The sequence below is a fragment of the Cyclopterus lumpus genome, chromosome 18 (assembly GCF_009769545.1).
Source record: "Cyclopterus lumpus isolate fCycLum1 chromosome 18, fCycLum1.pri, whole genome shotgun sequence".
Taxonomy (NCBI): Eukaryota; Metazoa; Chordata; class Actinopteri; order Perciformes; family Cyclopteridae; genus Cyclopterus; species Cyclopterus lumpus.
Genome location: NC_046983.1, coordinates 5,276,101 through 5,302,098, shown reverse-complemented (window position 1 = coordinate 5,302,098; position 25,998 = coordinate 5,276,101). Strand labels below are relative to the sequence as shown.

Sequence of the window (25,998 nt, the reverse complement as noted above, 5' to 3'; positions counted from 1 at the left end):
GTCGGTGGTGCGCAGGAAGAAACTACAAATGCGAGGCTTGCTTTACGACACGTCGCACTGACGTCGCAAAGGTTGTTTACAATTGTTATTCAGGAAATACGTGTCGGTTGCGCGTGTCTTAATATACTTTCAGCCAAATTCGGTAAATTAAGCAAATGCGACGTCTGAAACGGTCCGACATCAAAGTTGAGGCGGAACCGTTGACGCGCACAGAAGGATGCGGAGGGATTAACGGGAAACACAGGAAACAGACGTTGCGTTTGGGGAGGGAATGAATATCAAGTTTCCTCACAGAAATCTCGTATTATTATGATTATCGTACAATAAAGTGAATATATAATAATACTGCTGATCCCGCCTCACTTCTTTTGATAAAGACCAGGCAACAAAGATGCTGATTAAAGTGAAGGTGAGGAAACGTTTAACGATTTATGTTTAACACTCAACGCGAGCTAAACATTTAATAGTTGTTAATTTGATCAACAATAACCTGAAATTGTTTATTTCTCTTTTTATATATATCAGACACTCACAGGCAAGGAGATTGAGATTGACATAGAGCCCACAGACAAGGTAGAAAATGATCTTTTATTTCCCTCAAATGTTCTGTACGCTGATAATTACCCGTGTTATTCAGCGTGTGTTAATGTTTTACATACATTTCCATCCAGGTGGAGCGGATTAAAGAAAGGGTGGAGGAGAAAGAAGGGATCCCTCCGCAACAGCAGAGGTTGATCTACAGTGGGAAACAAATGTAAGAATAAGATGCCCTAATATCCACAGCTTTGGATTGTTGTTATTGTCAACATTTCCCATGTAAATCACAAAGCTAATAATGCAGTGATCTACAAGTACTGCGTGTTTATCTAAAGCCAGATAAAACCTCTGTTTAAAACAAATAAAAACACATAATTGAGCCACACTGTTGCACTGGCTAACAGAAAATAGTCCCAAACAAATGCACCATTTACTCCTTTTAGTTTTAATAAGGTTTGGTTCAAACTACAGCATCAGGTCTTTATTTAAAATGTTTAACGATTCACATCTTTGTTTGGACGGGTTTTCTGACGTCTTCTGCCTTCCATCCCTCTTGTCTTTGTTCCCAGGAACGATGAGAAAACAGCAGCAGACTATAAAATCCAGGGAGGCTCTGTTCTCCATCTGGTGCTCGCCCTGCGAGGAGGAGGAGGAGGAGGAGGAGGAGGAGAAGAAGGACAGGCGCTCTACTCAAGAACTGCTTGAAATCATGCCCGTGGCTTTGTGCGGCGCCTACACGAAGGGGATACACCGAAGAAGACGCACAGCAATGTCCTGTGCAGTCACCTGGCGGCATCAGAGCCGTTTGTAGAAAGAGTTAGATCAAGTTCTACTTGTGTTGGCTGCAAACGCTCCCCTCCCCTCCCGTGCAGAAAGGGTAAAGTTACTTTCAGAATTAAACAAATCTTTTGCCAAATATTTACAACTAAGAGCTAATTTGGCTGCCACAGTAAAACAAACTATATTGTCCCCTGTTCAAGTCATTCTCTGTTTCTTTCTGTGGCTCTGCTTGTGAGCATCTATCTTTATTCAACTCATGATAGAACAGAGACAAATGTAGCTTAAAGACACTTCAGTCTTTGCATTCAGAGTGTGACACAAACTAACTACTTGTTCTCCATGTTTTATTCAGTGTTCTGCGAGCTGCCCCAAGTCACTAGATATTACCATCTGAGGACACAGGGTGTGTCTGCACAGTCAAAGCGATTTCTTTTCATGAAGCACTCACGCATCTTCGCTAGATCTGCGAGAGATGGAAAAGTTTGACATTTAAGAAATACACAAGTTGGAAATGTCAAACTATTCCCATGAATATTCTATAAGTGAAGGACATGTTTGTGTCTCCCAGCACTGATTCTTAAATCATGTAGCGGCAAGAGTTTGCTTTACACCTGTTTCCTAAATATAGTTTCATTTGAATTGAATTCATAAAAAGCCATTTTTATTTCTTTTCACATTTTACTGTTACAAAAAGACAAGGAAGGTGCCAACAATGGTCTTGTCTGACAATGGCCTTAGTTTACATAGGTTTGTTTGTGTGTTCACAGAAGCAACGTTAGTTTTGGGATTGCTGTGTCAGCACTATATGCCCCCACCCCCACCCTCACACACACACACACACACACACACCAGTGTGTACAGAGTGATGTGAAATGGATCAATGCTGTGGATTAGTTTGTCTGTAGAATAAATTTATGTTGCTTAAAATGCCTCGATTTCTATTCACCAGTCTGTGTCCTTCATAAATGATTTTAAAATGGTCAAAACCGCTGTACAAAGGAGAGGTGAACATTCTTATATTTTTATTCTTGTCACACACATATGTACATTTGCATTTTTACACAAAAACAGAGTGGAGTTTGGGAGACATTTCAGTCAAAATGGCTCTCAGGATGGTAGACTGCAAACGGCAATTTACACATTGTTAGCAGGCAGTTTATTGCAGTGCGATGATGTATTGCTAGGATACAAATTGCTTATCACTATACATGACTTACAACCATATCGAAGGCCTGTTTTGGTCTGAATTACAGCAAGAAGTTGCAGCTCGTTAGGGAACCTTGAGCACAATGAGCACCGTTAAACCGTCTTTAGGAGTTTAAGACTGCACAGATAAAGGTATCACATAAAGTCGCAGCATTTGATTTGGTGGAAACATGATCAGGCCTCATTTATGTACAGTATGGGTCTTGCTTAGAAATTCACTGAGTTTATGTTGCATGTTGAAAATTTAGAAAAATAATGAAAATCACTTCCTTTGGAATGATCGAATAGTGAAATCAAAATAAAGACAGTTTTTTTTTTTTATTGTTACTATATGTATAAATGAGGCCTTGAATTACAAATGTAAACCTTAGTCAGTGGTTTTTATTTACCAGGAGACAATATACAGACATCTGTTGTATAATCTGTAAATACACAAAAAAAACATACAGCCATAAAACACAATCATTGTACTTGTAAAGACACCCTGTTCCCCTTTACAGTTCAACAGAACCTGCACATTACTGGCCCAACTTTAATGATACTTGATAGTATGAACGATTCACTTGTCATCCTCTTTTTCTGGGACTCCCGAGAAAAAAAGAAATATCTAAAAGCGCCAGCAGACATTTAGCACTAACAGACTGGATTTCCAACAGGCATTCGCTGATATCTGTTCAGTTTTGCTGATCCGGAGGTTGTAGGCAGTGTACTGTGTGTAAACAGAGAGCAGTGGGGATGCCCTGAGACACCAATGGAGTATAGCAAGACTGAAGACACAAGAGTATGTGTGTGTTTAAGTGTGCAGGAGTGTTGTTACAATAATACACAACATAAGTATCGATGCATAACTATAACCATTACCAGACACACACTGAATGGGTTCATTCATTGGTGCGTGTTGTGTTTTTCCTGGTGCTTATTCTAGTGTCGCACTAAAATCTCTTCTAGTGAATTTTTTCAAATTTATTTAAAGCTCTAATTTCTACAATCTAAATAAAGAACATATTATTCAAACACTATAGCTAGATGATAAGCTATAAAACATTTTTTTTTTTTAAACGAACATGCAAGACAATCGATGCCTCTTTAAAAAAACAATTAAAAATCGCGCAGGCATTCACATGTGTCGGTGTAGGGATTTGCACAATAACAATGCAGATGTGGCGGTGAACACTATCATGTCTTGCCTATTTAATCGTTCTGGTTAACATGCTGGACTTGCAGTTTTAACAGGATAATTATCAGTGTAGTGTTCATACAAGAACATTTTTTTTGTTACCTCCATAAAAACTTTAAACTATCCCGAAGTATGAAGATTAACCGTTTCTCCACATCAGTCAGAACAGAGCTGTGTCGGCACCCAAGAACAATGCAACATTTACCAAAACAAAGTACAGATCACACTTCAGCTTTCAGGTGTACACCTCCACAAGAGTAGAAAAAAAAATAGGCCCAGATGTATATGATGTGGAGTAGAAAAAAAAAAAGAATATTAAAAGTAAAACAAAATATATCAAACGATACAAACAATTATCGTAATTACAAAAAAAAAAAAGAGAAACATTTCGGAGTCCCAGTCGCCTTCAAAACAACACAGTACTTCATGTACTTCCCAACATGAAATGACTTGATCGGATCTTCTGCTTTGACCATCAAAATGCAGCTTTGGTATGTCGAGCGACATCGTTTACAAAGGAAGCGAAGAAAAAGGTGTTTGCGTAGCCATCACAGTTGAGTAAGTCTTTTGATAGAAAAAAAAGAAAAAAGCGCTACTACACCAGGAGTGTGCAGGGAGTGTGTGGAGGAAGAGAAGCAGGAGGAAGATGATGATGAGGAGTCGTCGATGTGCCTGTTTGGGCTCGTGTTGAGAAGGCGCCGACCCGTTTATTGCACTTTTTGAAAGACCCCAGACAGAAAGGTTCGAGGTCACGTGACTAAATAACGTTGCATTTGGCACAGAAATTATTGATTGATAACAAAACCAAATAAAACCATATAAGACAAAGTGTAAATACACGACAAACTGTGGAGTGTGTTTTGCATATTTGTTTGTTTGTTTGTTTGTTTGTTTGTGTGTGTGAGTGCGCACACACACACCACTTGTGCGTCTGCATGTGTCTGTTCATTGTGGAAGTCAGAGATCAGAGATCAGAGTTGTCTCCGTCCTCCTTAGACAGAGGAGACGTCTCCTCCTTCATCTCCTCTCCTTCGTCTCCGCTCCCTACGCTGTTGCCCATGGCCGGATAGACCACCACGCAGAACTTCTGGCCCAAGTATGTCATCTTATCTGGAAGAACAGAGTGGCAAAGAGTTTTAAGACCAGGGCGGTAATGAGGCTTTCCAATGAGACCATATTTAGGTAACAGATGAAGAAAAACGCTTTTAATTGGACGTGTTTTTCCAGGACAAAATCATTTAGATTTAAACCGTGGTTCATGCAAATATTTCACCATTTTTTTTAATCAAGTGCTGTGTCAAAAGAATACTTTGCCTTTTTAGTGTCAGAAGAGCTCCACTCTGCTTAGCTTAGCATAACGACTTGAAGCAGCTATTTAAAACATATGCTGATAAGAATAAAACCACACCTTGTCGTTTGCACATTTCTGTTTTGTTACTGAACAAAGTTGTTAATAAGTGAGCTTTTGCAGAGAGCCAGGCTAGCTGTTTCCCTCCGCTTTCAGTCTTTATGCTAAGCTAATGGCGATTAGCCATGAGCATATTTCCCAAAATGTTGACCTATTGCATAGACTTGCCTGATGATATAAAATGAATATGTGGTTTTAATAACTGGTAAAGAAAAATGTAACATGGCAACTAACTTACCAACGAAGGCGTCAAAGCACTGTGGCTTGTTGTCCCAGTAGACTCCCAGGAAGTAGACGGGGACGCCAGTCAGCATGATGGCCAGGCCGATGCCACACACCACGGGCTCGGAGTACAGGGAGAAGATGAGCAAGAAGGCCCAGAAGAGGAGGTAGATGACCGGCCAGATTAGGCTGATCTGGAGGAGAGAACACATACAAAGAGTGTTACACTCATGTCGAAAGGAACATTTGGTAGTTTGTATAATAATTCCACTTGTTGCATCTGTCATTTTGTATTAATGGTGCTTTTTGTGGCTGTTTCTAGACACAAAAAAAAAAGACGCTAAAATGGGGCAAAAACACCACATAAACACACCCTGATTGGTCGATGCAAGTTGGGCTGTCTGATACGCAGGACAATCTGCCCGGCGACAGTGACTCCGTAGAAGAGGTAGTTGATGAAGCCCACATAGTTGATGAGGGTGTACATGTCACTGGTGCACAGCATGAGCAGGGTGGACAGGCACTGAGGAAGAAGAAGAAGAAAGAAAGGAATTTTGACGGTTTGTCTGCAGCTCCAGTGTTTCTCTAAATGTTTACGAGAGGCGACACTATAAAAAAGGAGAGAGCTACTCACGGTGAAGAGCAGAGCGGGGATGGGAGTGCAGCGTTTCACATGAATCATGGCCAGCAGACTTGGCAGGTGTCCCTCTCTGGCTCCAGCAAAGAACAACCTGCGAAGGAAAGAATCACTCAGTTCAGGCATATTAATTCACTCCAACATATATTCATTGCACTAATTAGAGGTGTGTTTGTTGGCAGTGTGGTCATCGACTTACCTCGAAGAGGTGAAGAGGGATCCGTTGACTCCCCCGAAGGTGGAGAGAGCCACAGAGATGGGCATGATCCACGACATGACTCCCAGCAGCTTCTCCCCAAACGTCTGGGATGGAGGAGAAGGAAGCGGGAGGAAGAAGGTTCGAAGGTTGGATGAACGAGGGGGACAGGAGGCAGATGGTTAGATGCTTATTTCATCAAGTGTTCACAAAAGTAATGCAGCGACCGAGGGTTCAAAAGGTATCAGCCCTTACATCGGACTCACTAGAGGGCGTCATTCCACTACCAAAAGGAGTGTGTGAAGTCACATGACCACCCCGCTCTCATCATCATGCTCTGAGACACTCACCACGGCAACGGCGTTTGAGGCGAGCAGCTCCTGGGGACTCATCGCCGTGACGTAGGCGATGTTGGCAAAGACGTACACGAAGGTCACGAGAGGGATGGAGATGAAGATGGCGCGAGGAAGGTTCCTGGAGACGAGAGAAACAGCTACGTTTAGGAGCCAGAATGAGGAGGAAAGCTAAAGAGTGGAACAGCGGGGGTGGGGTTTAGAGACGGAAATTAAAAAAGAGTGTACCTTAGGGCAGGTGCATTAACGGATACCCAGGTTATTAAAAACGTGGCATTGTTAAAGACAGAACATTCTGAGGAAATTAAGAAATAAACATGCTCAATCCCGTGCTAAATTCAATTCCAGAGGGCTTGAACGAAAAATGCTGCGAATCCCTGAAAAAGCTACGGGCGGCTTTGAATCCGATAGCGAGGAACCAGTCTGTACTGTGGGAAGGTGGTTCTAGCAACGAGATATGATTCAAGATATGAGAAGCGGAGTAAAGTGTCGTACACGTAGGGGTCCACCAGCTCCTCTGTGACGTAGTTGAGGAAGTTCCACCCTCCGTAGGCGAAGGAGCCCTGTAGGAAGGCTAAGGCTATCAAACCCACGTCATACTCCTGGAAGGGCTCGAAGGCATTGGCTGGCTCCAACCAGTAGTACTCTCCTGTATGGGGAGAAGACGATGCAAAAGATAAGGGGACATAATCAGGATTGGCACAGAAGCATTTTGCATCAGAAAAAATTTGAGTTTTCAATTTGAGAAAATGTCTCAACCCGTCAACGTTCTCCTTCGTCATTACATTCTTCCTGAAATCCCCTCTCGAGCCATGTTTTCAGAGAGCATTAAAGTATTACTGCTCTCGCATATGACCCGAAGTCTCCCATCAAACCAGCCACCGGCGGACTCTTCAAAGGCTCGCACAGGAATCCCCATTCGGTTGTTTCAGGAGTCTACTCTCCGTGGCCCCTGAAACAACTGGCCCTCAGCCACGTTGTGACAGCAAACCCACGCAGGCGTGCTAATATTAGCAATGTGAGTTTTAACCAGAAGGGGCCCCAGAAACTCACCGACTCCTGCAGCGGGAGTCTACACTGACCCGAATGACTCACGATGACCCCAGTGACCCTGTCTGTGACGGACTGTGGATATATGCATTGAGGGAGCTTACCCTTGCAGATCTGCACGAGGCCCATGATGATGATGAGGGCGAGGGCCAGCAGCTTGCCGGCGGTGAATACGTCCTGCACTCTGGTGGCCCACCTCACACTGGAGCAGTTCACCCATGTCAGCAGCACTGGATGCACAAATAAAAAAACTGAGTTATTGCTTATTTGACCCCAGTTTTCCCACTGTGCTTCCTCTTATAGGAGGCTCTTTAAGATTAGTCAAATCCACACTGTCTGGCATTATCACATTTGGCATTAGCTTTTTCCAACTCTGAATTTAAGCTCTATGATGTCTACACTATGACATGCATACAACACACTTTATCAGATTTAGCATGTTAGCATGTTAGCACATCTCTTTAGGGTTTTTATATGACTGTAACGAATGGATAAAGGTTCATGTGTTGACTGATCTCGTAAAGGAACCCTCGCTGCATTGTTTGTAGAAGTAAAACTCTTTGTTATTCTTATTTCCCAAAGAAGAAGAAGAAGAAGAAGAAGTTAATAGCTCTGCGGCTTTCTTTATGGAACGAGAGCAGATCTGAGGTCAGCGAGTGGAGACGGATTAAAAGCTACACACTCGAACATGTGCGACGTGTCTTAACGTCGTAAAACACTGTGGCAACCTTTGACTCTGTTGCCTTGAACTTGGCCTGTTATCTCTGCAAGGACACCGTGTGTCTTACAGTAGTTTTCTTTCTTTTGGTGTACTGCAACTTTAAAAAAAAAAAATCATATAAATCATCCTATTCATGCATTTCAAACGCCACTCATCTGGCAGCTTTAAGGAGGCACAACATGTGAAAACATATTTGGAACTGGAACTGGAACTGAAAGACAATGGATTTGCTCTGTTCTGCCGGGTGCAACAGACCACTGGGTTCAGACCAATAGGGTACCATTAAATAATAGGACTGCTTGTCTCTGTGGGATAAAGTCCATCACGTTAAATAGCTCAGAGCGGAGCTGCCACTGCAGGGAACAAAGGCAGATGCACATGAGCCGACATGCACTGATACTGTTGACGTGTGTGTGTGTGTGTGTGTGTGTGTGTGTGTTGGGTTTAAATAAAAAGGGCAGGTGCAGAGAGTGGGTTTGTTTGTAGCCGTTGCAGAGACGTTCATGTTTTTTTCAGTTGATGAGTTTTAGGGGTGTGGAGAGGAGGAGGGGGGGGGGGGGGGGGGGTGGGGGGGGGGGACTTAAACTTCCTGCAGTGTTACTACGAATGACTACAGCCGACAGAACAAGAGTTGCAGTGTGGAGAGCAGCCGCAGAGCTGCTGTTGCTTCTGCTTCCCCACAAAAGAAAACAGGAAGCGAGAAACCAAATTAAAATACTGTGGCCGCCCTGTATAAATAGAAATTAAACCTCTTACGTTATTAGTACGCAAAGTAAATTTTGGAACTCTGTGATCTTTCGCCAACACACTGCATCGCAGTAACAACACGTGTGCTCCCCTGCTTCTCCTTTATTTGCTGACCGTTAGGCCGCGGACACATTCTCCGAACCGCGGAGCGGAGGGGCCGCTCAGCTGTCCTGTAAGCTGAGTATACAAGATGTGTGTATGGAAACTTGCTGAGTTAACCATGAGCCATGCTGGAAAACATGACAGCGTTATGACCCTGTGCTCTGCCACCTGCGGGACGAGACGCACCCCAGGGAGAACCCCCCCCCCTCCCCGCGTGTTATTAAAATGGCACACCTTGAGAAACATGAATGCAAATTAAAAGGGGTCCAGACTTGCTAGCGGGAACTGGATTTGTTGGTAAATACGTTCGTACGGTTATATTCTGCACTCTTACACTATGTTCTGCAAGGGGCCGCATTTAGGAAATCGCAGAAAACACATGCAGGCTCCGCCGATAAACAACAAGGATGACATCAGAGTTGATGTGAAACGGCCAACCTCTCACCCACTTTTCCCTTCAACAGCAAAACAAGGATAAAACCTCCATAAGAAGAAGAAAGAAAAAAAAGACTCGGCAACTCAGGGGTTATGAACGCTCACAGCTCGTCAGAACGAAGCACATTTTTTGCTTCGGGCGTTAATGGAAGTGGGACAAGAAAAACAGGTAAAGGTGGGTTAAACTGTCCAATCCAAACACGCAAAGCTCTGCTAAGGTTGTACTTTCATGTAAATGTGTTATGACTTCTGCCAAAGAGTTCTGGGAACTCTAAGTAGAATATCTCAAAAGCATGCCAACAGATTTCAAAGCAGATTGCAAATAGCTGCACCATTTGTCCTTTAGTGAAAGACAAGAGGTTTTGCATCAGGCATATCCTGGACTTTCCGGGTCCCGTACGTGGTAATGAAGTACAGTCACTGTAGCCATCTGTCTGAATGCTTTCGAGATATCCCGCTGAAGGGCCGACACAGCTTCTTCAGCAGAGGTCATTGAGCAGAGGATCTCTTGGTCCACAGAGTACAAATGTGTGTGTGTGTTATTGTGCACGGCGTTGTGAAGTGGGATTTCCACGCTGTCAAGCCGAAACAGGGCAGCCGACTGAGCCCATCTGCCTGTGAACAGCGCGTCTCGGGACGTCTCTTACAAACAAAACAAAAACCTTTGGAGATCATTTTTACGTTTGTTTTCCTTCAGTGGTTATTTCTTTTAAAAGGATGGCTCGTAACATATTGGCACACATTCGATGTCTATTTGACAGGTGACATCAATGGGTATTAACAGAGAACAGTCACACACAGTCACTTCTCCAGTGTCTCTCTATCTGAAGGCTGTCTGCAGTATTCGACCAGTGGGTGTGAACTTTGTTCAGGGACTCAAACCAACAACCGTCATGTCCGCCGCAACACATTCATCCATTTGTCTTCCCAGATTCACCGCTCGGTGCTACACTCCTCTAGCTGCTTTGCTATTGTGCGTTCGATGACCTCTGACTGAGGGTTAAATAACAAAAGAGCTTCACGGGACTCTGTATTCTTGAAGGAGAAAGAGTTTAATGTCAAATGTTTCTGTCTTTTACCACGACACACAAACAGCTCCCCACCAATACTCGGTACACAGGTATCGCCCGTGCAACAACGGCTTCGTGTGTCAACATCTGTATTACTCACAGAGGCAGACGGCGGCCAGCAGACGCAGGCCGTTCTCCGGGGGGAAGCAGGTGGGGAAGAGAGGCTGCAGGACGTAGTTTGAAAACGTCAGCGCGATCACGGCCTGGTTGGTCGGGTAGATCACCAGCACGGCGATCCACAGCCGCAGGAACCTGAGCAGGAGGAGAAAAGAAAAAAAGAGCCACGAAACGGTTACAAACGCAGGTCGTGTGCAGGAGGAAACGCATCACAAAAAAAAAGGCACATGGCACATATACACCATTTCAATTACTGAGTCCCGTTCAAAGCAGGTTATTTCTGGTGGAAAGCTCTACGTCATATGCTTGGCATCCACCGACGTCTGGCTATGAAAGAACTCTTTCATCGACTATTGACGAATACACACTTTGGATCATTCGAGTCGTTAATCAAGCTAAAAGTATCTTTGTAGTTGGGCTTTAGGAATCGTGGTGGGCATTTTTTTGCTATTTTGTGAGATTTTAGAGGCATCACAATCAATGGGAAAAAAACAGTGGACAAATGAAGACAATTCATACAATTAATAATCCCTTGAGGCTCTCATCGCAAAGTAAATGTTGCAAATTTCAGTTTGGCGGCTGTTTAACTAGTACTGAGGAACACCGCGATGAACCAATATGGCAGAACGTTTCATTAGTCAGTGTGGGTTCCCCGTGTTTAACCGACAGCACGAGTCGCACGATAATAGCAACAGTGACACAGATTAGTTACTGGAGCTTCACATGGGGGAGGGTGAGACGAGATGAAGGGTGAGCTGGATGTATGGCTGGAGAAACCAGACGAATGGTTTTTCCATGAAATTCCCTGAAAGCTTATAGAGGGATCATTACACCTGACTGCGTTAATGGGATTGTGTCCCGCTGGAATGTGTGTGTGAGTTTAATGTAAAAATGTGCGTTCAAATGCCGACTGAAAAGCCCATTTAGTCAAGTAATCTCTTGTGATACTTTAACTTGTGCCTTATATTTCAAGCAACTTCATACAGCTGTATGTACTTTGTAGATTGGGTATCATATGCTAAACATGGATAAGATTACACAATGCACTGCTGTAGATTAAACAAAGCTAAAACTCTACAAAAGTTATTTTATTGTAGTTTGTTGAAGTGTCGTTAAAATGCATCGAAAAATAATAATTATAAATAAATACTGAATAAAGTATATATCTAATCTAATAACACAACACTGCATCACCAATGATACTTATGATTATATTATTCTATACTTTTTTATTCTAATATTCTAATCTAATCTTTAAATTGCCCAATCTCACAGTCCATCTCTCTTTACACAATGACTCCCTCCTGTGGCATCTATAGTATTATATCCGACACATTATGGGTGTTTCACAACCCTCGATAGTCCGACATAACAAAGAGCCTTTGTACTTGAAACGTTGTCCATTCAAGTCGCGTTTGAGCGTACGACACTACGAGCTCGCCGTCAGTATTTCCGTTGCTGCGGTTCTCGACTTACATACAGTACAAACGCAGATCGGGGATAAAAGGAGCAGGACAACATAAATAAACCTCGCTTGAACACTGTTTATTTATCCTAGACAGCGGGCACGGGGAAACGGTGTGGCCCCAACACTTCAAACCGAACGAGGAAGTCCCTAGAGCTAAAAGTGCATTGATGTGTATTGATAGCTAGTGCACAAAGGGATAAAAACAATCATTGGCTGTTTTGTCTGGTTGAATTCCTCTCTCAAAATACCCTGATAGCATGTATCCTTGTGATAGTTGAAAAAACAATGGTCTAATCTGTGTTTACAGTCTGAAATCTAGGCTAACAAACCATCATGTTTTCCTTTGAAAGAAAACCAGTGTGGTTTACTGGGAGAAGTGTTACGGTAAAGCTAATTAATTTTATATTATTTGTGAATCCACCGTTTGAACATCGGAGTCAGGTTTAATCATATTTATTCATCTAACTTCCGCACTGGACCTCCTGCTTTGGATCAAGATGTCTGACCTACAGGAGGAGGCTCATCCACCGGGATGAAGAGAAGAATCTCGTTATGTTGGTACGCTCACCTAAATCCATGTCAAATTAACTTTAATCATTTGGGAGGCCCCTTCTTCTAAAATAGACATCACTGTCAACCTGGGGGGGGGTTATTTATATTATTAATAAATTCACCATTTGCCTAAAAATAACTTGTGATTATTGTGAAAAATAGCCTTTAACGTCCATCTTTGGTTAATATAACGATATGAATATCAAACATTTAGAAGAGATATTTAAGCCAAACTCAAGAAGAATTCTTTCCACTGTAAAAAAAAAAAAAAGACAAACCATAAGATCAAAATGTGCAAATGTCACTTGTTCACCACTCTTGAAAAAGCACCTGAACGCCCCTCTGATTGTTTCCAACTATTAGTAGAGGAGTGAACGTCTCACCCAGCGAGCCCTCCGAAGATGTCCTTGACGTAGGCGTAGTCTCCCCCCGACTTGGGGATGGTGACGCCCAGCTCGGCGTAGCACAGCGCGCCGATGGCTGTGATGACGCCCGTGACGATCCAGACGATCAGGGCCATGCCCACGGAGCTGGCGTTCTCCATCACTCCCTTGGGACTGACGAAGATACCCGAGCCGATAATGTTACCTGGTGGAGGGAGGCGAGAGAGAGAGATAAAGAGGGAGAGAGAGGTGTCAGGTTCACGGTGCAGATTGAAAAACAGGTAGTTGTCTGGGGTTTACATTTAAATAAACTGCTGCGGTTGTTTTTAGTGCCATTCGACTATTTTGACACATTACATCGTTGCACATCACTCCTGTAGTTCTGTTTAAGCTTCGTCAAGTCGGAGGAAATAACCCTTGTGGTGCCACCTGTTATCTTGTGTTTTGGAGCTGGACCCATTTTGGAAAAATAAAAATGAGGACGTCTCGAAAAGGGCCTCTACCAACCCCTCTAAAGCTCATTGACTAACTTGTTTATTCTTTGTTTGTTCTATTCAAAACACAAACTGAGACAAGAAGAGGCTAATGAGTCACCTTTTAAAATCGCCTAAAACCCCAAACGGTCATTTGTATGTTTCTGTTTGAATAAACTGATGAGATACAATATGTTAATGCGAGACTGCCAGTCGCACAGTTTGAACACGACTGAGATGAAACAGCAGAGCCATCGGGCAAAAGAGGAACCTGTAATCTGGGGGGGGGGGGGGGGGGAATAATGCCCTGGCAGATCCAATGAGCATCAGAGTGCCAGGTATTTAACACAGGAGCTGAAAGATAGGGTTCTGTTCCAACATGAAAGAAGCCAAGATTATCCTCCAATCAGACTCAGCTGACTGGGTCGACCCGAGCTTGAAACCAGCGACCAATAAAAAAGGGTCAAAGGTCGAAGGTCCGGAATCACGACTGCGTGATAGGCTGAGATTGCAATTTTAAAGTACAAAAGGTCAAAGGTATGAATGATACCGTCACACTCTGCATGCAGAGTTAAACAAAGTGCAGTTTTTCCTACAACTGAACCAACGAACTATAAGATTTAACAGGCGGCCATGTTTTCAGCTTTGTGCATAATGTGACACCATGGTCGTGGTGATTTCAATATTTTGTTATGAAAAAGTTACCAGTATTTGCTAGTACCTGTGTCTCAAATGGATAATTGTTTTGCTTTTCTTAGTTTTATGTCCTTGCAAAAGTTTCTAGCTATTAGCTGTACGCATTTGGATTCTATTGCATGTTCAGGTCTCTCAAATGGAAAAGAAAAGCACTTAAACTCATGTCCATAGTCAGAAGTAATAGTGGAAAGTGTGGAAACCACTGAACTAAACGACTATAAACTATAAATCAATTGATTAGGTTCTAAAATAAATAAATAAAATGTTTTAAACATAATTATTTGCAGACAAATACAGTGAAATGTTAATACGACAACATCCAGAAAAAGGACACCTGCTTCGATTCTTCAACATAATATGAACATATGCCAAACCGCTCAGCTGAAAGCATGACGGCATGAACATTTGTTCAACTGCAGCTAAGTATGCCTTGAGTCAGCACTTTCCTCCAACTCCCTAGTTGTGCTTCAGGTTTGCAGAGGCAGATAAAAGCAACACGTGGCTTCTGGTTAAGGACTATTAAGGCTGTTGTGTCCGGATGAGCAAATGTGCACGCTTTGCATGTTGTGTGTTAATGTCACGTGCACCGTCGCACCCGAGAGTGTGAGACATGCTGACTGTGTGGAATCTCTTTAGGTTTCCTGTTCTTTTTCGCTTTTCACATCCTTTTCTCTTCATAAAAAAAAAAAAAAAAACAAAGAAAAAACAAACTGCACGTTTGTGTCAACTTTTAAGAATCTGAGGATTAAAAAAAAAAAAAAAGTCTGAACTTGAGAGGCAGCGTGCATCAAATCGGTCCAAATGTCTCTTTTGTCATATTTCTGGATCTTTTTTACAAATCTCTGAGGCTCCACTTCAATAAGGGTTTAACTTAAGGAGCTCTAAAGTTAGTTTTGTTGCATTATTTTTATATTTTCTAATTTATTTTATGCTGGGAGTCTGTAATTCATCACTCGGGCTAATATTTAAGCAAACAAACCCAGCAGCAGCAGCAGCAGCAGCAGACTATAATATTGGCAAGCATGTGTGTGTTTGTGCAGCATTACAATATAACCCTAATCAGCCTTCATTTTTTTTCATGCATTTCCCCCCGCCGTTAAATCCCTGTTCAAACAGCCTCCGAGCCGAGGCAACCTGCCGCCGGGCCCTCGGCCAGACCCTCCCAGACCCTCCCAGACCCTCCCAGACCCTCCCAGACCCTGCAGGCCTGAGTGCTTGTGTGCGAGTTATTATTACACTAAATCAATATCGAACACCGAGGCAATTCACGAGAAAGCGCGTGCTTCGGCGTCATCACTACTTCTGCCAACTCGGGATTTAAAAAAAAAAGACAAAAAAGCCACTGTGATGGCATAACTCGGCTCAAATGTTGAAATCAAAAGTGATGTGTGTGCAGCATTTTAATTAAAAATTTTTTTTTAAAAAGAAACACACACACACACACCAGAGTCCAGATCAGACACGGCTAAGCCAGGCAAGATAATACAAACAGCATTATCAGGGCAGGGCCTTCTTCTGAGTGGCCAAAAGTTCACTTCTAATCCCAATTCCTGGTTTTACACGTGTGTGTGTGTGTGTGTGTGTGTGTGTGTGTGTGTGTGTGTGTGTGATAAATGTATGTACTGTACAATAGGTCATAAAACCGTTTGAAGTCCTCGTGTGCTCGGCTCTTTTCGTGGAAGCCCAGCGGGGGAATGTTCACCACGAGAAGATCAGACGAGTCACCTGACTGGGCCGAACATGAGCATGAATGAGTGACTTGGTCAAGGACAAAAGGAGCTGCCAAGAACAGTCTGGTGACTACAGAGCGAGGCGTGTGGACTCTGGACGGCCGTAAAGTAATCCCCTAAAATGGCATGAGTGGCTTAACGCTGCCAACCTGTTTCTTAACAGCTGATGAATGGAGAGTGATAATGAAATGTTCCCTCAATTGTATTATCTGCATGATGCTGTAAAGATATGCTAAAGCGTGGGGTAACAGAGAAAAGACGTTGGCCGCATGCGCAGGGATTTTATCTCAGAGCCTGATCATTGCCTTTGAAAGGTGTGACAACATTATTCTATCGAGGCAAATGTGTGTAAATGACTATACAGTCGGTTAAGCCTGACTTTTGTTTTAGTCAGAGCCGAAATGAGGCCTTCGCAGTAAAACCTCAAGCTGTAAATAACCACTCAGTCGAAGCTTTGTTAACACAAGAAATCAGAAACTGTATAAAGTAAAACGGACCAAAAAAAGAACCAGAAATAGTCTAAAAACTGTTATTTTAATTCAGCATTAAAAAAAATGGGGTTGCCTCTCATCTATCGGCATTGAAAAAAGGCGAGCATTTTTCTTGTTAATAAAAGTCTCTCTGGAATTCTCACGTGCACACACTCACTAACTCGCTCTTCTGTCCTCCCGTTACCATGGAAACGCAAGAGCGTATGAGTCACACCCCATCCTGCCAAGGTCAGACCGCACAACCGGTGCCATATTTCATCCCTTGCATCGAGCGACCTTAACTCTGCTTGTTTGAAGAATGGCCACGATCGCCGTGATTTACCCCCATTATTATAAAAGATACGGCCATCAATGTTAGGTTTGATTGCTTTAAGTTAATGAAGACTGAATAAATAGATACTGTGACGCTCTGCTACATTGTAGATGATCAATCTATATTGTCGAAAGTAGAGTAGAGGTATTTCGATATATAATTCACCACTCCATCCAAAACAACATTAGCAAAGTGCACTTTTTGAAGTTTGATTTATATACTGTATATTTAGTTTTTGTTAGTCAGTCGAGGGCCAAATTGTTCTGAATGGGCGGAATCATTCCTCTGAGCATCAGCGATGAATGATGACGTCATCATCTCGTCACTGGCCAGGCTGCGAAGAGGTGATGACTTCTGAGGACTGATTCAAGACATGTGTCGATGGAGGCGTGGTGCACCACTGCAGGTGATAAACCCCGGTCTCCTTATCTCGGACCAGATTCATCATGAACGTTCAGCTCCTCATTTTATGGCGGAACCTGATCCCAGAGCAGCTTTTATACCCCGCTAAAAGGCCTTCAACATGCAACACATGCGCACAGTGCACTCTGTGTAATTTCCTCACTTCCTATAATCTACTTTCTCAGACTCACAAACCATATGCAGACTATTAAAAGAGCCTATGGGTGCAGCACATGGCATATAATGAGACGGACACTTACCGACAATGATACCGCAGGCGCTCACGAGCCCGATCTCCTTCTTGAGCGCCACTCCGCCTCCCGACTCCTTCTCCCCGGCAGCATCCTTGGCGGAGCCCGACGTGCCGCTGCGCTGCCTCGCGCCGTCCGTCATGTTGGTGGCTGGACTTTGTTTGGTTTTTTTTTGGGGGGGTGGGGGGATGTTTGTGTGTGTTGAATCTTCGTTCACACACACGCACACACACACACACGGCGCCTCAAGCTGCCCCGAGTCTTCTGTGTGCGCGCACGAACACGGACACGTGCCGCACTTATCTGATGCGGAAAGTTGTTGCGCTGTCAGCAACCTGTGATAATGAGTGTTGGGGTTTTGAGGGAATCAAGCAAAAATATGTACGCACAAAAAAGAAAAACACATGCACAAATGAATAAATAAATAAATAAGTGCAGGCCGTTGGGAAATGTTGTGCCAAATATCAGTGTCCTTCGGCCACAGAGCAATTCACTGACTGCATCGGTCACAGGTGGCGCAACCGGTGCGGGTCTAAACACACATCAAGTCCGGTTAGCGAAAGCGCATATTCCAAAGCCACTCCCTTGAAGTCACACGAGGAAATAACTTGTTTGTTTCTGATCGTTAAAAAAAAAGAAAGAAGAACAAAAAGCTCTCACTGCTTCCTCGTTCCAGGTGTGAGCTAGAGAGCCAAACGCATCCCTTCTGCGCACAACCACGCAGAAGCCGCTCCAGAAGACCCGACCTGTGTTCAGTTTGAACAGGCGAGCTTGTATCTGAGTTAATATACATGCTCTCCTTCATATTAATACAGTAGCGCCGCCTCCTTCTCGCCTCCTCCAACGCCGGGCTTGGCTTTTCCTCCTTCCTCCTTCCTCCTTCCTCCTCCTCCTCTCCAGGACCTCCCATCTCCCTCACAACAATCAGCTGTTCCACCCCAAACTCACTGCTCTGTGCACACAGGCATTCGTCCCCAAACAAGGCAGCTTATGCATGAATAAACAAACACACGTTGAGCTCTCAGGACACTGCCGTGCCTCCCTTTCTCTCAACACTTCCTCTCACCGTCTCACACACCTCATGCTTAATATTCAAGATGCAGCAGACGTCTATATTTAGCCCTTCCACCAAGACGTCACTGTGTGATGCAAGACTGCTGGTGTGTGTCTATCCTCTACCCTCCTTGCTGTCAGTAGAGGTTGCTTTTCCCTGAAATCAAAATGCAACAGTCTTCACCTTCGACTCAAGGCGTGGCCGTGTGTGCAAGAACTGAGTCTTTTTTAAAAAATAAAACATTTGACAGTTGCTACGAACAGCAATAGGAGTAGTCACATTTGTTCAGCGGGAGGTCAATATTTCTGCATGCAAATGTTTGCTCTGTGCAGAAGATCCTCAAGTGTGTCCGGTGTTATCGCCCCGAAGGCAACGGAAGCTTCCTAAATGCTTGGTTAACTCAGAAATGATGCAAAAGTTGAACTGGTTGAAAACAACGACTTCCTCAAATAGCTCCAGTGTCAACGTGTATTTCCCTTTAAATTAGGATATGCAGCAAAAGAGCATAGGTTATTTTCTCATTCCTAAAAAGTACTGAGAAAGCTAAACATGCATCATTACGTAGTTTTCTTTTAACTTCAGAATGATCAAACCAGATAATGAATGAATCAACACTTAGAACAATGACTCATCTTAAAAGAACAACTGTAAACGAGGGTGTATTTATTGTTTATACGCATGCACGGCCTACTGTGGTCATTGTGTGCATGTCATTTCTGTGAGAACAGAAGTTTCCCAATAAGATCACGACTGTAAAAGGTCAAGCTCTGAAGGTCCACCTGACTGTATCGCCACTCCGATTACAGCCGTTTATAAATGGATTCAGTGTTGTGTGTGCTCAAGGACAGACAGATGCTTGCAGGGGCCTTGAACCTGCGTCCTTCGGTTAATGTCCGACACATTTTTGTCTACATCAGCATCTCCTGTGATTTCATAGGAAAACCTCAGATTCACCTGAGAGACCGCGGCGCTTCCTGAGCAACTGTCGGCCGCCTGGGGGTTACGTAACCTCGGCAACTTATCTCTGCAAAAACTGAGCCGGTGTCGTTCTGAGCTGTTGCAGAACAACAAGGTCACCTGAATCACCTCAACACACTTCTCTAAAACACGACGTGCGTTGCTTGTGCCGCTGTTCCTGCTGCACAGCTGAGCCGTGTGCCTCCCCTGACCCACATTCTTCTTCTTTGTCCCCGGCACAATTCAAGTCATTAAGAAAGGTCTGTTCCCGCACTGTAAAATGATCCTGAATGTGCTCGCTCAGTGAAGCAGGACGTGGGTACACACCGCTCACTCACGGTGAAAGTACGGCCCGGTTTTGGTGTCTCGATGTGTAACACGAGGCTCAAAGCTTCCCTCTACTGCGGGATGGTCCCTCTCACCACACGCCACTATTAAACCACGGGATAACATGCTGTCTGGCTTGATGATTTCACTCTTTAGATTTATTCAGAGGCTCTTTGTTTCTTTCTGAACATTTCTCGCCACTCGAGATTGTTCAAATGAAACAATCTGTGACGGGAAAATCCCTCCTCCGTTGAACTGGGAGCCACTGTATTTAATTATGTGGTTATCATAGTCATCATCATAATTCCTGAGCTAGATAAGGCAGACATGATGGAAGTTCCTCCTCGATCACGGTTACATGAAAGTCCATAAAACACAAAATTAAACTGAATTCACACAATAAATTCTAAAGCACTTCTTATTTTAAAAAGGTGTCCGTTTTTTTATTTTTCTTCTGCCATACGAAACAATGAATGTTGTCTTCTTGTGACCCGATATCAGGAAATCTCAGCATTCTCTCGTGATCAATACATCAATAGGAAGTCTTTGTGATCAAATATAACGACCCCTTTTGGCTCTGATGGTGTTAATGGTTTCGGTTCCCGGGACACTGATTGAATCCAAACTGCCTCCCTTTGGCATTGTTTGCTTGATTGACAGCAGGAAAAATAAAAGATCTGATAAAACGATGACGAGGTAATATCTTCAGGAAATGAACCGCTTCACTGTTGTTTGAACATGGAACGATGGGATTTGAGGCTGAATATTGATTGTATTCATTAATTGGCCAATGATTGCTGAATTTGAAATATTCTTGAGCTTAGAATACCCTAAACCAAGGCTGGGGTGTCTGGTCTATATTTGCAGGGGTCAAGTATTCTCATCAATAAATAGCTAACCCTATAGCTTACTGAACCATTTGAGCAAAGAGATAAGAGTTGCGGGTGTGCGTGCTAAAACCCAGGAGACTTGGACCAAGAGCCGAGGGAAAGATGGACGGGGGCCGAAGCCAAAGCATGAATCCTGCTACTGTATCGACTGAGATAAGATAAGCTCGCAGCATGTTTTCAGGGAGGGTACCGCCGGGCTGTTGGTGTCAAATAGGTTGGAAAAGCAATGATGTTGCATCCCAGGGAGGACTTTTCTAGCGCCACCCTCAGGAAGACGTTTCTGGCCATGAGGTCCCGAGGTCACCCGGAGCACACATCCCAAAGTGTTGTAATAATCTGACCCCCAAATTCTGAATCCGGGGACAGCGGATTCAGAAACGTCTCACTTCGGAAGACATCTGTCGTATTGGTGCAAGAGTCGAAATGTATGCCCTGTGGGGAAAAGACATGTGATGGAGGAGTGCCGTGTTTAACCTTCACAGGCATGTCCTGAGTCAGCTGTTACTGGGAGTTTATCACTGTGGTAAAGCTGGGCCTTTACTCTGATAGCGCCACACAATGTGTATAGCTGTGTGTTTGTGTGCGTGTGTGTGTGTGAGTGTGTGTCGGGACACACACAAACAACACCTGTACAGTGTACTGCAATTATTTCAGTTACGATTTGGTTGTTACAAAAAGCTTCATAGATGGGAAAATGTATGTGATGATGATGATGTTCCCAAAAGGCAGATTTAATAATCAGATGCACCTCTTCATCCGGTCCTCACCTCTCTCACACACACACACACACACACACACACACACACACACACACAGATTCCATCTTTCCATCACACGGAAGCTGACGTAATCATCTGAAACACATTTGTACACATAGCACATATGTCCACACAGACACACACACACACACACACACACACACACACACACTAACCGCCTACCTGGTAGGTGACAGATCGGGGTGGTGAAAGGCAAGGAGATTTGACCAGATAAGGCTGTTAATGAGTAACCCCGCTGTTTTCAGGTTGTTTGCTGCTCAGTGGCTGGAAAATTGGAACAATAACATGCAAACACGGAGGTAATGGCCGTGGTGCCAGGCAGGCAGACGGCAAGCACCGGGACCACAGCACCAACCCTGAATGGCTGGTTTTCCAGAAGCCTTTTAAAAAGCAGACTCTTTCTTTGATGTGGGCAAAAATAGCACTTAGCAAAATAGCATAAAGACAGACCTGATCTAAATGTATCCGACACTTGCATAGAGATGCAATGAAACATAAGAAACCATGTGGTCCTTGCTGGTAAAACACATGTTCCCATACTCTATTCCTCTACGGCTGGTGACCCGGCACCCGGAGCTGCCCCGAGTCACACGGATGCAGCAGCCAATTAAAAGAGAGATGAAAGAGGATTACTGCTATTAAAACCAAATGTGACACTCCGCCGGATTCTCTCAGAAGAGACCTGGGAGAAGAATTTTGCCGATGTCCCCCCTGATAAACCGAGAGTCCAGAACCTGGAAGTGGTCCAAAGTGCTCTCACTAATCCCCTGCTCCCTTCTTACCGAACATTCAAACTTGTCAACATGTCGGTACATTTTGGTTTTAATGGGATAAGTTTCGGTATTGTCCTCTTTTTTGAGTCCAAACTCTCAACTAAACATTCTTAAGTGAACACGTTTTCTTTGGACTCTCCTTGATAAGATTACACTCTATTTGTTTTTGATTAAGTGTGAAGGAACAGACGATGAAGTGAGTGTTCAGATCCCCCTGAACCAGACTGTTCAATCTATTTATTTAAATTCCCCCCCACAATATATCTGAATTAAGTCCCCCTCAGTCCCTAATTCCTTAATATCATATCATTTACCTATTTAGTTAAAATGTTGTGCTGTTAAACAGAAACCAGCTGAATTAGCACAAAAAACAAGTCAAATAGATGAAAGAGTGTTTGATTTGGGAAATCAAATCATACAACTGTTAATCACGTGCATATTACATCAGAGAGGTGTTGCTTATCCATTGTTTAGGTTTGATGAAAGGGCCAGATAGCTATTGTTAGACTGGGATGGTTTTAATGGGATTAGATGAGTTGTTAAGAAGGCCTTTGAGTATCTCGTTAGGGCATTGTCTCCGTTTGAATCTAGTTTTGCATCCTTTATTTCATTTCTCTGAGTCTCTGCACATTGACTAACGGTTCCTTTGGTTACAGTACATTGAATTGTCCTCTTGTACACGCCGATTCAATTTCTTGAAAAACAGGTTTCAGATTTGCTCACAAAAAAAAATGCTTTGTGAAAAATAATCCTGCCTGTCTGTAATTTGATTATGCCGGAGTGAAGGGAAACAAAACATTACGTCTTGTGCTTTTACAAAAACAACAACAGCAAAAACAGGGGGCACGCAAGTCAAAACCAGCTGAAGGATGATATCAGGGGGAGGAGAAAGAGGCGTAGTCATTATATCACCACCACAAAGAAGGGAACATAGTAAAGTCTTAACAACACACATGCAAACAGATGTTTGTATTTAAAAAGGCACAGACTCAAAAAACATCTCCATCTCTCACGTATGAAATATAACATGGAATAACACGTCTTTTCCTTAACATGCTATTAAATACTTAAATGATGCAACTGCATGAAATGAAAGGCACTGGTTGGTTTATTCACGCTGCTGTGTGAATAGAGTGTATGTTATATACTGACACACGGTTCGCTCAATGTGTTTTTAGAAACATCAGCACTTTGCTTTGCATATTAACACCAAATAAGGAGCGGAGCGATGACGCTGGTGCGGATGAGTCTCCGCCCACTGTTTTCCAAGAAATATCCCTGTCGTCCAATCCAGAGGGAGCATATGTTCATTCACTGGCATGTGGGCTCCTAATGTGACATGCACTTTATACTTGTGTCTATAAACATCTATTTACAGAAACATAAGATGGGATTGCACAACAGGGGGAAGATGGAGGTGTGAAAAGGGAGGAAGCCGCTGTGCAGAGAGGGAAAGTGGAGATGTTTGCGACCTCGGCGAAAGAATAGAGGAATGTGTGAATTTACAGTGAGAGCTGTGAGAAAATACCGAGGGGTGAAGAGAGGAAAGAGAGGTAGTAGAAAGAAGAGACTGGAGGGCTGGAGGAGGTGTGGAAACGGTAACTTGAGCCTTGTGTTTACCATGTGCCCGGAAACACAAGACGTCTTAGGACAATGTGTTCGAGAAAACATGCTGCGACCACGACTAAGTCACTCACTTTGGGGGATGATTTTTTAAGTATATCATGTAAACAGGAAATTGAAATGAATGTCCATGGGATGTGGAGAAGATGTGGAGGGTGTTTTTATAAATATAATTGTTTTGTTTTTACGGGCCACAACATAACTATTTTGGTTCACTCTCACCGCTCACATAACTGAGTTAGCCGGATGATTTTCAGGGATGAGATTACTTAAATCGGATTTTTCGGTTCCACAAAGAAAGTTTGGCAAAATCACCATAGCAACACATCCAAAAACGTGAACCGGATCCAGCGCAGGCTAACTTAAGTTAGCTGAGGCTTTTTACGGCATTAATGTGCAGGTACTTACGACATCATTTTCCTCAAATGACATTGCTATAAAAACAATCATATGTCTTTGACAATAGGGGTCGTGGACCTTGCGATTGCCTGCTGTAGGCGAGTGGATTCCATGCAAAGTCAATGCACAGACGAATGGATGCGAATAAAGCGAATCTTCATCCAGTCATCCAGACTAGTCACCGAGCTGTGTGAGGCTACGGGTGATGTTATGTATGAAAATATATATGATATTAACGTTATGAACCCAAACACGAGGGCGTTTGATGTTCCGACGTTTGTGGGATGTCCACAACAAGTATAAAGCAGAAATAGTGGTTATTTCTTCCATGGTGGATGGCGGAAGTTATAACTGTTTCCACGGAGTAAAGCCACGGAGATAAGCCACGCCCCCTCGATAGCCTGATTTCAATCATCGGGTTAATTTAAGCTGGCTAATAGGACATTTGATCGACTTAGTTGAACCACGTACGAGGAGTAGGGCCCTGGTCAGCACCAAAGACAAAGACAGGCGAAGTGGAGCAATGAGCAGCTAAAGAGACTCGTGCCCTCAGCAGCCGGTGGAGACCAAACATAGAGGCAAAAGGAATTAATGCTAAACAATGCTTCATGTCTGCTGGATGTGTACATGTGCAACTGTTCGCCAACCCCTCACCAAATGAACTGCATCAGGCGATCGTGTGCCACTATTGTGTTTACATCCTGATGTGCTGCCCCCAAGTGGCAAACAAATGTAATGCAGCTTTAAATTGCGTAATCCGTCAACAATCTACATTCTTGCCATGAGGCAATGCTGAGTGGACTTCAGATGCACGAGACACACTTTGTCTCTCCATAAAGGGAATTCCATTAGAAACAATCACTAATAACATAGATTAAATCTCAGAGAATCTAATGTCAGCTCTTATGTTAGGAGACAGTTGTATTTGTATTGTTGTCATTAGTAAAGTGTTATTAGTTATTGTTCAATAAAAGTCTATAATTTAATTATTAATCAGGAGGATGATTATTAAAATACTTTTAGAGTTTCTCATGTTGTTTTTGATGGTTTTATCTGCTACTTTCTATTATGCCATAATTAGTTTGCTTGCTTGGGAAGTTCATACGTATCCAGACAACCTTGTTTTGGTCGGTCAGTTGCTATGAATAAAACATTTTGTAAATAAATTGATACTGGAACATGATCCATTATATCTCTCGTGGACGCCTCACAACGCGATCCAGTCTGAACTTGTCTGTCTCGCGTCTTATTGCTCGTCTGGCACAGAGTTATGGCTCCAAACAGCTGACACACTTTATGCTTCTCATCCGGCTCTTTGTTTACCCGAGTCCTTAATACAACTGTAAACTGTAGACCATATATAAATATAAATATAGACTGTAGACCATATCTAAATATAATGTCAACAATTCGTTGAATAAATTATGCTTAGATAATCTAGTCAGTTTAGTTTGTAAGAAAACAGAAAATAAAGACAAAAATAAAGACTTAAATTCACTATTTAACAACTGTCAGCAGACAACACCTGAGAATAACAAGAGATTTGATATGAGCAGGAATCCTGATCAGCTGACTATGTTTGTGTGCTTTAAGGTCCTCGATCAACACTTTCAACACGAGGCAGCACATTTAGTATCCTCTTTTTGTGTGTCTCTGCGTCTGCGTGTGTGTGTGTGTGT

The 25,998-nt window shown here is 43.2% G+C and overlaps 2 protein-coding genes across 4 annotated transcripts; one reads left to right on the top strand and one right to left on the bottom strand.

Annotated features, from left to right (window-relative positions):
• Window positions 1–110: 110 nt before the first annotated feature.
• nedd8 (NEDD8 ubiquitin like modifier) lies at window positions 111–2,252 on the top strand. Of its 2 annotated transcripts, XR_004611393.1 has the most exons (5): window positions 111–409; window positions 526–573; window positions 672–754; window positions 1,107–1,414; window positions 1,670–2,252. XR_004611393.1 is itself a non-coding variant. In XM_034556581.1 (4 exons), exons 1-4 carry the CDS (start codon window positions 392–394, stop codon window positions 1,240–1,242), a joined length of 285 nt encoding a protein of 94 aa, XP_034412472.1. In that variant the 5' UTR covers window positions 111–391; the 3' UTR covers window positions 1,243–2,252. The 2 variants fall into 2 exon arrangements, 1 of the variants encoding a protein (XP_034412472.1); XM_034556581.1 differs by having other exon boundaries at window positions 1,107–2,252.
• A 312-nt stretch (window positions 2,253–2,564) lies between these two features.
• Window positions 2,565–18,574, bottom strand: slc7a8a (solute carrier family 7 member 8a). 2 transcript variants are annotated; one of them, XM_034556578.1, is made up of 11 exons: window positions 17,527–18,574; window positions 13,162–13,366; window positions 10,742–10,893; window positions 7,671–7,796; window positions 7,012–7,165; window positions 6,514–6,637; window positions 6,167–6,270; window positions 5,965–6,061; window positions 5,704–5,853; window positions 5,347–5,524; window positions 2,565–4,810 (listed from the first exon to the last, which is right to left on the bottom strand). In XM_034556578.1, exons 1-11 carry the CDS (start codon window positions 17,657–17,659, stop codon window positions 4,665–4,667), a joined length of 1,569 nt encoding a protein of 522 aa, XP_034412469.1. In that variant the 5' UTR covers window positions 17,660–18,574; the 3' UTR covers window positions 2,565–4,664. The 2 variants fall into 2 exon arrangements, with proteins under 2 accessions (XP_034412469.1, XP_034412470.1); XM_034556579.1 differs by lacking the exons at window positions 7,012–7,165; window positions 10,742–10,893; window positions 13,162–13,366; window positions 17,527–18,574 and having other exon boundaries at window positions 7,671–7,786.
• Between the last annotated feature and the right edge of the window lie 7,424 nt (window positions 18,575–25,998).